Raw genomic sequence first — 13,738 nt, 5'->3', positions numbered from 1 at the left:
TAACTTAATCCTGTTCCCATCCTATAAAACTGGTGGTAGCATCGGGTCCACAGGTTGGCATCTAGGTCCCCACGACCACCATGTTGCTTTGCCTATGCTTGTGACTAGCTGGCAATAGAACAATGCTTCCCATTGGCACCAATCGCCTGGCTAAAGGTTCTATTGCTCTACCTGGTTAGAAGAGAAGAAGGCAAGGTTTTCAATGCTGGTCACAGTAGGTGGACAGATAGCAGCAGTAGCAGGAGCAGCAGCAGCAAGTGGTGCCCCCTGGTGTTACTTTATAGCACATGTGCAGTCCTCCATACTGGGACTCTCTGCCCCAGGAAGAGGCTAAGAAAGAGGCGAGTGTCACAGAAACCCTCCATCCTAAGAACGTGGCAGCTCTCTGGAACACTTATGTCAGCCAAGACCTGCAGGGTCTCCTGTGTGAATCTTTTGCCTGCTCTGTTGTTAGAGACTGGCTTTGATAAAAATGTGTTGTCTGAGGTTTCTTGTACTTCCCTGTCCTGCAGTCATTCAGTCCCAAAGAAATCACACAGAGGTCTACATTAGTTATAAACTGATTGGCCTAGTAGCACAGCCTTCTTATTAACTCTTATAACCTATATTAGCTCATTATTCTTGTCTATGTTAGCCACATGGCTCGGTCCCTTATTCAGTGGGGCAGTCACATCTTGCTCCTTCTGTGGCTGGGACAGTACTGCAGACTCCTCTTCCCAGAATTCTCTTGTTCTCCTTGACCTGCCCCTACTTCCTGTCTGGTTGTCCCACCTATACTTCCTGCCCAGCTACTGGCCAATCAGCATTTAATTAAAATATAATTGACAGGGTACAAACCATTGTCCCACAGCAGAGCAGGTGTGTGACAGAGAAACAGGAGAGAAGGAGAGGTGGAGTGAGACAGAATTGAAGATGCCGTGGTAGTGAGGAATAAGCCGATATGGGTGGCCCAGGTTGTCAACTGAGGTCATGCTGATGTCCAGCCCAAGCTGCAGCTGAGAACCATGTCTGGGTCTGTAGTACTGTCACAGCTAGGGGCTGAGATGGTGTCCATGCCCTATGTTATCAATGGAAGCGCTAGCTCCAGTGGCCTGGGCACAGGAAAATTGGTCTAGTCCCTCCCCAGTGACCTCAGCAGGAGAGCTTCTCCCTCTCCCAGAAGAATTGGCCCCAATGGTGTGAGCACAGGAGAGCCCCAGCCGTCGACAGCAATGGGAGAACTGCTGCCACCTGGCTCACCACCCCAATGGGACAGCCAGACCCATCCCTTACCATATGCTCAGGAGAACTGGTCCCAGTGATGTGGATACAGGAAAACTGGCCTTGACCCTTGCCTGAAAATGGTTCCAGTGAAAGCCTGGACTACCACCCAGGCCCACATCCAGAGCTTTGAGTTGGTCCACTCCAACATCTACCCCATCTATGACCTGCTGGAGCATACAAAGAGACTTGTCCTATGGTTCTATGGAACAGCTGCAGGAGCTCCATGACTTGGGGCAACAGCAGGATAGCTAAGACGTTTTGGTGAAGGTTCGGGATTGATAGTGTCCAGAAGCCAGAGGTCTGGAACCACACCAACAACTCACTGCAAGGAGCATTTGCAAGCAAAGCTGTTTGAGCGACAGGGTATACTGTGTGTGTGACACACTGCAGCTCCCAAGGCCACTCTGACAAAAGAATAAACGATGGGTCCATCTACTTTGTAAGCAGATTGGTGACTTCTCTGACTGCCATCAGAGATACTCTATCCAGTAACTGATGGAGACAGAGGCAGAGATCCACAGACAAGCGCTGTGCTGAGCTCCAAGAGTCTTGTGGAAGGGAGGAGGAAATTGTACCAGCCAGGGGATGCCATGGTGGGGGAACCCACAGAGACAGCTGACCCAAGCTTGTGGACGCTGGTCCAACAGTCAGGGAGCCCGCATGGGATGGGCCTAGGCCCTCTGCATGTGTGTGACAATCATGAAGCTCTTAGTAAGGCTTCTAACAGTGAGAGCAGGACCTCTCCATGGTGTTTAGCAGACTTTTGGTAACCTGTTCCCCATGCTGAATTACCTGGCCTGCTTCTACATAAAGGGAGATTCAGCTTGATGTGCCATGCTTTGTGCAAGGCCATGGGAGGCCTGTCCCTTTCTGAATGGAGATGAGAAGGAGTGGATGGGGGGGGGGAGCAAATGAGGAAGGGGAGAGGAGGGAGGAGAAACTTGTTGGTATGTAAAATAAAAAATGTTATTTAAATAAAAAAGAATATATGATGGAGAGGCGGGAAAGAGAGGAGCAAAATATTTTCTTTTTCTTTTATTTTTTTTTCTTGGGGGAGGCTATAAGAGTGGAGGGCAGATATGTAAGGACTGGGAAAAAAGTGGGATTGGGGTGCATGATGTGAAAGTCTCAAAGCATCAATTAAAAAAATGTTAAAAAAAACGAGAAAGAGAAGGATCCTCACCATATAATGTGTAGCCCGTGTGCCTATGAATTTGAAGTTTGTGAAAACTGTGGAAAGAAGACATTGATATTCTGTTTAATGATGAACCTGAGAAAACAGAAAACATTGAAAACAAAGTGCCAACCATTAGCTGAAATTCCAATTGTTAGTATTTTCCCATGTTTCTTTATGTCTCTGTATGTACAGATTTCAAAAACAGCATTATTATACTCAGCAAAAGTTATTTCAGTGTGTCAATCTGCTATTGCTAATTTATTTATATTTAATTATTAATTCATCTGATTCCCATTTTACTGTGTAGACTTTGATAGGAGATGCCACTAGGTACATTGTTCATATACGAATACTATTTTAAATACATACTGAAATATTTCCGTGTGTAATGTCAATTTATTTATAATATTTTAGTGCAGATTAAGTAAAGACATTTCAATGACATCAATCATGTTATTTAAGAATAAATACACACATATTTATGCTAAACCCAAAGACGTGAGGAGTAAGACCACTTATCCAAATAATTATGGTCAAATTAATTAAAGCATGCAGTTTTATTCATGCATAAGGGCTGCCTTCTCCTAAGGCGGAGTTAGAGAGGTCAGTGTTGATGTAAGGAAGACCAAGTTTTTATAGCTCAGGTGTAGGGCGTTTCCAAATGGGGCATATGTGGGAAAAACAGGTGGGTTACAGGGGCAGAACAGAAGCATGAGAAGTTAGTCCCTCCTGACACAAAGACATGGGTGCGAGGAAGGCATAGCAAGGTTTTCATAACAACAGGTAGTCATAACAAGGTAGACATAAGACCTTTTGAAACAGAGGCAGGATTGCAAGATGGTTCTACACAGCATTTTGAAACAAAGCTATGGTTGCTGTTTCCCAGAACAGGCAGTATAGAAGTATTTGTAGTTGAGGTTACAGGTGAGGCATAGTCCAATTCTTGAGAAACGGAGGTTTAATCATAAACAGGAATGGACCTAGTTTGTCTTTACTATAAGATGTCTTTCAAGCCCAAGGCAGAGGCGGGCTGTCAATGAAAATTCAAAATCTTATCAAGCCATTAAAGAAAATGGAGACAGACTTTTTTACTGTAATCTTGCATGACTTCTCTTTCATATAAACTAATTTCAATATAAACATTTATTTTCTTTACTTTTGTATAAACATTTACTTATTTAGTTTTTGTGTTTAAAGAACCAGCTGAAATTTATGAGGACTGGGGAGACAGCTCAGTGCTTAGTGAATAAAGTGTTTACCAGTCAAACATGAGGACCTGAGTTCAGTTCCCAGCTCTGAAGTAAAAAGCAATGTGTGTGGAAGTACATGCATGTATGTGTGCGTGTGTGTGTGTGTGCGCACACACACACATGCACGTGCATGATGCATGAGCCTATGCTGGGGGAGATGTCTTGTCATACTAATGTCCTAATGCTGGTGAATTGGAGACAGACGGGTCCCTGAAGCTCATTGGCCAGACGGCCTAACTGAATCTGCCAGCTCTAGGTTTCAGTGAGACTTCCTTGCTCAAAATTAAGCTGACTGGTATCTGAGAAACGACACCCACATTGACCTCTGGCCTCTAGACGCCCCTATAATCATGTTCATTGTACCTGCACACAGAATGAATATGCATACACACCAAAATAAAAAATTGTTTATTGTTTAAAATACTGTAGAAAAGTATAAACTCTAATCAAATAAGAAAGAAACCACTTGTAGCAATAAGTCACTCCATCTGTTAGTGTCTCTAACCCTAGTTTATTTAGGGTTGGAGAGGTCATCCTTCTGTGTGGGTCTCTTCCAAAGACTAGAACACTTCTCTTCATGCCCATCCCTAGTGTCATGGTTCCTCATCCCCATCCAACCATCCACTCCAGACCAGGACTCCTGAAGCTCTTGCTTCTGACAGACAGTTCCAACTCTGCCAGCCTTCCGCAACAGTATGGAGCTCCACTCCTTCTTCCCTCAAACCCCTTAGATGCGGGGCTCCTCATGGCTGCAGATCTGGGCCCTGTAATTCCACTAATGCAGCTGACCCCACTCGTGCCATAGACTTCTGGCTCTTTTGGACTCCCAGCGTGGGGAACCTGAAAGGCGTATGGCCAGAAAACTGGCCCTCAGGACAGTCAAGTAACCAGGTAACCAGTGCCAGAAAAGAAAAGAGAGAACATGGTTACAGTCACAGTGCAGATATAGAAGGTTTGGGGGACAGCTCAGCCATTTAAGTGTCTGCCACGCAAGTATGAGGATCTGAGCTAGAATCTCCAGCACCCACGGCAAAGCCAGGTGCCACATGCAGGTCTGTAACCCCATGGCTGGGGGTGTGGTGGCGGTGGGCAATGGGGTGATCTGTGGGGCTCATTGATTAATGCATGAATTCTTGTCCAGGGTTTAGTGAGAGACCATGTTCCAAAACAGTAACACTGCGGAGTCCTTGAGGAAGACACTTAGCCTTTGACCTCCACGGGCAGGCATATGCAACTCATCCACATGTGCACCCATCCATCCACACGAAGATAAGCGTACACCACACACTTAAGGGAGGTGTGTGTAGCTAAGTTAGGCACTAGGTAGAAAGAAGATTGAACCGTGCAGCTCGTCTAGAAGTGGAGGGTCGTCCTGGCTGTCAAATCTTGTCAGGGAGTGCCTCTAGACCCTGTTGGCTGATTATAGAGAAGTTTCAACTGGTTGCGACTTACCAAAGCACTGCAGACCAAGGCTGGAACACCTTGGATACTGGGGCTTTTCATATGTAGGGCAGAGAGGGAGCCTGCTGCCTCAAGGAAAGGCATGGCCTTTGTCAATCACCAGCTCCTCTTATTCCCTGGTCCTCAGCCCAAACCTAACTGATTCTTCTGCGATTGCTCTTTCTGTCTGTGCTCACTGCGGCTAGCACCTTGTTAACATCAGCCTTTCACAAACACTAGCCGTGCGCTCCCCTCTCCTGACTCCACTGGGGAGGGCGACAAGATGACCTAAACCATAGTGGAGTTTGCTCCACCCTTTATCGCCTAGCCCTGGACACTGGGCCCAGCCTGCCGATGCTTGTCCTCAGCTCTGCGGAAGGGGCTCCCCACATCGATTCTGTTTGTCATCAAGGCTGCAGCAGGGGACAGCACCTGCAGACCACACAGTAAGTGCGTGGAAGGGAAACGCCTCTTTTATTCTTGGTCATAATGTAATGTAATCAGCTCTAAGAAGGGTACATAAGGAAGATTCTGCAATAGCCCACTTTGCCTCCCGGCACTGGTTTGCCTCTTCTTCCAAGCCTCAGAATCCTGAATCTTGAGTAAGAATGCTAGAGAGACTGCGTGTGACATTGCCTTTTGGAGACAGAAGGAGTCAACCCGACCTGGACCTCCGGGATGCAGGGGGGCGGGGCACCCACACCTGTAGTCTCTTGGGATGTAGGACCCCCACACTGGGGGGCAACAGGGCTTCAGGGACGCAAAACCCACAGCATTATGGGAGCGGCTGAGTGGGCAGAGGGAGAGAGCTAGAGAGAACAAGAACAAAGCCAGCAAGCCGAGCCGTTCTGGGTGGCGGCGGCGCAGTGGCGGCTGAGTCCCCTCGCACTCCTCCGCGAGTCGGCAGCGTCCTCCGGTCCCCGCCCTCCGGAGCGCGGAGAAGCCGGGGCTGGTGCTGCGCGCGGGTGCCCGGAGGCCCGCCCCCCACGGCGGCGCGGAGCCTGGAGCTGGCCGTGGTGCTGACGCTAGGCTCGGGCGCGCACTCGCTGCCTGGTTCGGGCGCGGCCGCGCCCTGCGACACTCCCCAGCCTCAGCGGTAAGTGGCCGGGGCCCCAAGAGACTGCGTCGGTGCCTGCCTCGCCCGTCCTCATTGGGAACTGGGGGGACCGGGGAATGTTTGAGCGCTTTCTGCGATGGACGGCTGAGAGAAGGGGCCACTCCGCGGCGCTCAGCGAGGATTCGCGGGGCCTGGGGGCTGAGCGTGGTGACTGGTTTAGGTAATGGGAAAACCCTGTCACCGCGGACGAGGGGTCTGGGGAAGAAGGAGTAAGATGATAGTGGTTCATCTGTCCACTTACCAGGGGCTCCTTCAGAGGAGGTGGGCCAGGACCTCCACCCAAAGGGCCCATTGTCTCCCTAGTGTGGGAGTGGGTGGCTCTCACCGCATATTCTATTTCTGCTTTATTACCCACCCCACCCCCATCCCAGAACACTAGAGCTTTTTCATCTCACTTGGGCCTTCACCAAGCCAGCAACAAGGCATACTGCCACGGAAGCAAACTACTGCCCCCTAGCCTCCACTACCCAGTCCCAAACCCAGTGAAGTCACTGGGCAAGGTACCTCACCTAGGCCTGCTCTTCCTTAAACACCTCTTGTAGTTGACTGCCTGCTGTGACTTGGGGGGGGGGATATGGGGTGGGGGCGGGGACAGACACGGGAGAGGCATTTCAAATACCAAAAGTACTGGCCATGTAGTCCGTGGAGGGTTTGTTTTTAATTTTGCTCTATAATATTTTCACAACACACACACACACACACACACACTGAAAGAAAGGCACAGGATTACCTTCCAAGGGGAAAAGAAAATCCTAGATCGCTGATCTAAAATTAGATCTAGAGGGGCCACTTCATGGAGTGTTCATTTTGTAGTAAATTCTTGTCCAGCTGTGCTGAACACCAGCCGCAGACATTAGCATCTCTGTGGCCGCCTTTCTGCTGGCCTCTGGGACAGTTGGTTTCCAATCCATCCTCCCCTTGGCCTCCACTCCTGGTTTTCCATTTTCACCTGTAGCTCCTTCCTGGGACCCAGGTCAGATATGGTCTCCTGACTAGTCAGTCTCCTGGCTTGGTCCCATTGCTTGCTGTCCTGATCACTGCATCCACTTCTAGACATTTAAATGTCTCTTTCCCTTGTCCTTGGGGCCTTTTGCAGGGTTCATCCACTGGCTGGGATATGCATTCTGTATTTTTTCAACTGAATGCCTTCTGCTGTTTTTTAGGTTTTATTTAAACAGCACATCCATGGAGCAGAACCGATTAAATAAACACACTGCATGGTTTCTGATCTCATGGAGTTTGAAGGCTCATCTTAGCTTTAGTGCAGTTGGGGCCTGTCTTAGAAAATTATCAGGATAAATTGCACTTGTAGAATTAAAATGTCCAGACTGGCATCTTAATTAGGAAACGGAAATATGTGGTATTTCATCAAATGAAACGTATGGTCAAGGTGTTTCAAATATTTAAAACGCTTCATTTAAATAAGCAGCATCATGTGAGTTGAAGCTCTGAGCCTTAAAGACTGTTCCTGGAGATTGGGGAGAAAACTCGGTCAGGAAAGAACTTGCTATGGGGTCCTCCAGGATAAGTCAGTGGCTATAAGCACTTGCCACCAAGCCTGGTGACCCGAGTTGGATTCCTGTGACCCGTGGAAGGAGAGAACAGATACTGCAGGTTGCCCTCTGACCTCTGTACACACATCATGGTGCTTTGGAGCACATGCGTACACTTGCACAAATGAGTGATACAACTTCTGTTCAAATTTCCATGCAAGTGGGGAGACCCGAGTTCAATCCCCAAGAATCATATAAAACATCAGTCATGGCGGCATGCCCTTCAAATTCCAGCACTTAGGGAGACAGACAGACCTTGGGGCTCACTGCCAAGGGTCAGCCTCGTTTACTTGGCAGGCCCTGGGTCCCAGTGGGAGACTGTTTCAAAAGCAAAGAGGACGGTTCCTGAGGAGTGGCACCAGAAATTGACCTCAGATCCCCATGCCCACAAAATATCACTCCCCAACCCAAACACACACACACACACACACAAATTGTGCAATAGTGCATACAACTGTCTCCTACAGTTGAAGTGCTGGGCTTGAGCAAACTTTAAACCTTGTTCTAGAGCAATGCCAAGCACTAGAATAAAAAGATCAGTGGTGGCTGAGCTCTGCAGATCACGAAGGAGAAGATCCTTGGGAAGAGAGACGGAGAGATGGCATGTATGGAAGAAGGACATGTCATGAATTCCTACTGACAGGCTGTTAGCCACAGGGTTACAAAAACCAAGTGTGCATTTTCCGACTGAGAACCTCCGTACATTTAGCCTTCGCCCCCAGGCAGTGCTGGCACAGCATCTGGCCGTCGGAATAAACCCCACTCTGCTATGAAAGCTGTGGTGGAAGGCCACTGCCCAGCCCGCCTCCCACCAGGCAGCTCGCCTTCCACCACGTTTCCAAAGAGACAGGCTGGATTAAACATTTTAATGGGAGAAGTGACCGAAGCGACAGGTCACACCCCAGTACTGATGCCTCCGGTGCACTGTTACCAACTTTACCACTTGTTCTTACTGTATGTAGAGTGCAAAACATTCAGAGCAGCCTTGGAGTCCAGTCTTTGTATTATCATAGTGGAGGGACCACGCTGTAAGTTCAGAATGGAACGAACTGTCCCCCTTTTCCTGATCTGAGCTCAGTTGGTCGCTCGGAAAGCTGGAAAGCAGTAGTTTGACTGAAAGAGATCTCTGTCGAAACGGTTTAATCCTTCTAGGTGTGAAGTTTTACAAACAGTGAAGCAGTCTTGATGGTGGCTGCATGGAGCTATTTTCCAGGGCACAGTAACTCAAATAGGCCCCCCCAAACACTGAACGGCACGAGTGAGCTGATAGGTCATTACGCATATCTCCATTAAGATTACACTGCTTTCAATTAGAATCTTTCTAAATTTGGACGAGTTGCCCTTGCAGCCGGCAGCTTTCACCTTCGTCTTATTTTCCAAAATTCCTCATGAGAACACATTTATTACTCCATTTTAAGGTTTCTCACAAAAGATAGTTTTAGTGGGATGTGGTAGTGTACAACCTGTAATCCCAGCAGTCCAGAGGCTGAGGCAGGAGCATGACAAATTCAAGGCCAGCCTGGGCTACTGAGTGATGAGGGACGAAGTAGAGGGAGGTAGAGATCTTGAACCATTGGTTCACAGGTTCAAGTCCCAGCCTTACCACCAACGGGTAAGGCTGAATTAAAAAAAAAAAAGATTTCTTTTGTTTTAATGTGTGTATGTATGAGCATGTGCATGTGAGCGCAGGCACCGGAAGAGGCCAGAAGAGGAGGTCATATCCCCCTCTACCCTGACTCAGAGCTAGGAGTGATAGGCAACTGTGAGCTCTCTAGTGTGGATGCTGGAAAGCAAACTCTGGTCCTCTGAGGGAGCAGCAAGTGCTCTTCAGCTCTAGGCCATTTCCCCAGCCCCTGAATTTATACTCTGTAAAGTGATGCCTGCAGTAATTTGTCCCATACCGGCTTATTGGTCAAGTTTTCTGCTTGGTTAGGAGGATGTTGCCAATGCACAAGTACCAGGCCCTGTGTAACAATCACTCTGCCATGTGTGCCGGACTCCAAGAGACCCATAAAGGAATGTCTGGGGTGGGATGTTTGGAGCAGAAATCTGCAGGTTCTGGGTAGGAGAGGCTTGGGTACTTGCCATCTCCCAGCAAGCTGAACAGCCACCATGGTGCCTGAGGCACGGTGCCATGCCATCTCCCAGTAGACTGAAAAGCCTGCATGGCACCCGAGGTACGGTGCCAAGAGCTGGTGTTCTGTGCCTAGAGGAGCCAAGTAAGGGGAGGGCCAAGCCTAGGCTGTGTGGCTCTTTTGCCCCTGAAGACTACTTTTCGTCTTGTTCCCCAGCCAAAAGTCCCAGATGTCACCTGGAAGGGAGGAAGTGCTACCCACAGGTGTGAGCAGGTGGCAGGAGCTCAGTCACTCGCCCGTGAGTCCCTGTGATGCTGGCTTTGGCAGCCGAGCAGAGGCAGGCCCTCTACCCACTCGGAGCTGCCTGCAGGGCACTTCAGGGACTCTGGCCAGCCTTGACTGTCAGCTGATGGCTGTCATGCAGCCATCTGGAGGCAACCAGCATGCATCTTTGGGGGAGGTTTCCAGGGCTGAATATCTGCAGACCTTGAACCTGCTGCAGCCACCCTCACAGGTTGGGACTGGGGTGAACTAAGGCAAGGGATGATCCCAGAGCAATCCCAGAGGGGGAAGGGATTCGGCTTTGGTATCATGACAGACTGACAGAGGCCGACCAACGAAAGGAGATGGGACAGGCAAAGAGAGTTTCTGCTAAGATTAGGGAAAGAGCTCAGAAGGCTGCCCAGCCATGTTTTGACTTCACCATTTCTTGCTGGGGTCCTCTGCACATTTACCATAAGGGCAGCATGTTCTAAACCACCAGATTCTTCTCCCTTAAGACAGGTCTTGGATCTCCTGTGTAAACTAGGAGCATGGGGACCTGGGGAGAAGGTTGAAGGGGAGGGGAGAAGCAGGGAGGGGAGCTGAGAAAAATGCAGAGCTCAATTGGGGCCATCATCCCCAATACTAACTCCCCACTACCTTCCTCCACAGTGGCAAGAACACTGGCAACATGGAGCTGAGGAGGGGAAAGACCTTCATCAAATCTAGCGTGCAGATTTCCCATGAGAAACTCATAGACCCAGCAGCCTCTGTACCAGCCAAGGAGGACACAGGCCCTTGGTCACTCTCACTGGGAGGGCAACCGAGATCCCACAGTGAGAAGAGCTCCCAGACTTCTCCCTGCATTCAAGGGTATGGCCAGTGCCCCGACAAAGAGATACCATCTGATCCTGAAGGGGGTCCCACGCCCGTCTGCGGAACCACCTTCAAGTTGGTGCGCAAGAGCAAGACTCACGACAGTGTACCAGGGGCCGTGAAGGCAGCCGCCGCCACAGGACAGATGGTGGGGAGCGTGAGCTTCCCAGAGACCCCTGGGGGTCAGCGTATGATTGACTACCGCCACTTTGTGCCCCAGATGCCCTTCGTGCCGGCTGTGGCTAAGAGCATCCCAAGGAAAAGGATTTCCCTGAAGAGGCCCAAGAAGTGCTTTCGAAACCTATTTCACATCCGCAGAAGCAAGACTGAGAACTTGGCCTCACTATCATCCAAGGGGAAGAGCCTGTCATCCCCTGAGGTCCCACTGGGTGTTGGGGCAGAGCAAGGCAAATTGTTCCTCTCCATGGGTGAGGGGCTGGGGCTGGACAGCCTATGCCAGGATCTGTCTGACAGTGAGTTTCTGCCGGACACACCCTTTGACCTCTGCAGCGCCCTGTGTGAGGATGTGGCCTCACTCAAAAGCTTTGATTCGCTGACAGGTTGTGGGGAGATCTTTGCAGATGGAAGCTCGGTGCCATCTGTGGAGTTGAAAGAAGGTCCGGAGAGCCCAGCCCACTCACCCCAGACTCTGGACAGCAAGACTCCCCGGGGTCCCTCCCAGGATAGCATGGAACAGCTGGCATCCCCTGCCCAGAACGAAGCATCAGACTTCACCAAGTTCTGGGATAACGTGAATCGCTCCGTGAAGCAGCAGCAGCGTGCCCTGCTGAGCCCATGGCTGGTGAGTCCCCAGGGGACAGACACAGACCCGCCCAGGTTAGATACCTGTGGGTTAGCTGAACTGCCCTTGTTGCCTTGCAGGGGTCCCCCCAGTGGCTCCAAAGCCAGCTCCATAGACACAGGTACCCCCAAAAGTGAGCAGCCAGAATCTGTGTCCACAAGTGATGAAGGCTACTATGACTCTTTCTCGCCTGGGCTTGAGGAGGAGAAAAAGGAAGCTGCCAGCCCAGGGACACCTGCGGCCACTTTCCCCAGGGACAGCTACAGTGGGGATGCCCTCTATGAACTCTTCTATGACCCCAGCGAGGCCCCTGCTGGCCCCATCCTAGATGATGACCTGTGTGTGTCTGAGAGTCTTTCGGGGCCTGCCCTGGGGACTCCGCTGTCAATGTGTAGCTTCCGCGTGGGAGCCGAGGAGAACCTGGCCCCAGCGCCGGGCCCTGACTTACTCAGTCAGGGGTTCCTGCAGAGTACCTGGAAGGGCAAGGAATGTCTGCTGAAGCTCTGTGACACAGAACTTGCCATCACCATGGGCATTGTCAACTGGCTGCGCCGGACCCCACCTGCGCCTGCCCCTGCGCCTGCCCCTTCCCCTGCTCTTGTCCTTAGGGAGCCTGTTGCCCCACCTGACCCCCATGGAGTCCTCAGGGCATCAACAGAGAGCCTAAAAGGCAGGGAAAGCCAGGCCTTAGATACGGGCAAGGCCATGACATCCTTGGTACCCTGCAGACAGGAGCCCTGGGCACACCCAGGAACCAAAGACTTGCTTGTAAGAGAGTGTGAGGTCCAAAGGGAGCCTGCAAAGTCTATTACTGTCCCATCTAAGGATGACTCTCTAGAGGAAGGAACACAAGACCTTTCTGAAGGCCAATTGTCCTCTGTAGCTGCCATGACAACAGGCATTTCCGGGAAAAGCAAAACTCCAAACCCTGTCATCTGTGCTAGCTCTCAGAAGGAACTTGGGACACCCGGGAACCTGAGGTGTGCTCAAGACCCCTTAAGACCAGGGCATGGGGGAGGTGCTCTTGACCCAGGGCCCATGCTTGTAGGTTGTGTGGCCCATGTGGCAGCCGTGCAAATTTATCCAGACAGCCACTCTCCCAGAAAGGATAGTGGCTGCGGGCTCTTCTGGAATCCTCAGACTTGGGGTCCCAACACTGTGCAGAAGAAACCCACAAGCGGCCATCCTGATGAAGCAGCTGTCTGTGGCTTCTCTTCCACATCCAGCCCACAAGACCAGAGATGTCATGACCTTTTCCTGGACCTGAGTCAGCTCAAGTTGGAACCCTCCAAGCTAGGAAACCAGGCCTGTGCCTCTGTGGACAGCCAGCCCCAACAACTCAGTCCCAGGGCTCCAGAGCAGGTACTGCATAGGGGTTCAGTGGGATCCTGAACCATTCTGGGACCCTGCTGTCCAGTAAAGCCTCTGCAGCTGCCGCCTGGAAATTCTGGGGCTTTCTTTGGACAGCAAACAGTGGCAAGTCGCTTCTTGACACGTGCTACAAAATGCTGCCATGGCCTTCTGGCCTGATACAGACTTCTTTGTGCATAACTGAAAGTGGGGGCTTGCAAGCCAGCCGTGGCTCAGGCGCACCCACAGGACAGGCTTGTGTTTCTGCAGATGCTGCATCTGTACGACCTCATTCAGAAGAACCAAGGACCAGAGTCTTCATCCTTATTGTCCTGACGTGAGGATTGTATTTGGGGTAGAGACAGTGGGGCTCAGGCACGTGGGGGAGGGGAAGGGGGGGATGAGATGAAGGAATCCTTGCCTGAGCCCAGGGCCGGAAGTTGGAAGGCTGGAAGTTTGCTGCCCTACAAGTCACAGAGCAGTTAGACTGATGGCCAAAAAGCAGTTCATGTTGTAAATGAAGACTGGGTCAGCCAATCCATCTGCTTGAGGCATATGAAAAGGATGAGGGCTA

General features: G+C 50.6%; 1 protein-coding gene across 1 annotated transcript; it reads left to right on the top strand.

Annotated features, from left to right (window-relative positions):
* Window positions 1-10,827: 10,827 nt before the first annotated feature.
* On the top strand, window positions 10,828-13,206 carry Amer3 (APC membrane recruitment protein 3). The gene has a single exon (XM_050134535.1). It carries the CDS (start codon window positions 10,828-10,830, stop codon window positions 13,204-13,206), a length of 2,379 nt encoding a protein of 792 aa, XP_049990492.1.
* Window positions 13,207-13,738: the final 532 nt, after the last annotated feature.

The sequence above is a fragment of the Alexandromys fortis genome, unplaced genomic scaffold (genome assembly GCF_014885135.2).
Source record: "Alexandromys fortis isolate MF-2015 unplaced genomic scaffold, M_Fortis_MF-2015_v1.1 scaffold_20, whole genome shotgun sequence".
Classification (NCBI taxonomy): domain Eukaryota; kingdom Metazoa; phylum Chordata; class Mammalia; order Rodentia; family Cricetidae; genus Alexandromys; species Alexandromys fortis.
Note: the sequence above shows the minus strand (reverse complement) of the source record. Positions and strands in the feature narration are given on the sequence as shown.

Excerpts from the sequence above, each read along its gene's own strand:
- Amer3 (XM_050134535.1), top strand. The coding sequence starts at position 10,828 with ATGGAGCTGAGGAGGGGAAAGACCTTCATCAAATCTAGCGTGCAGATT.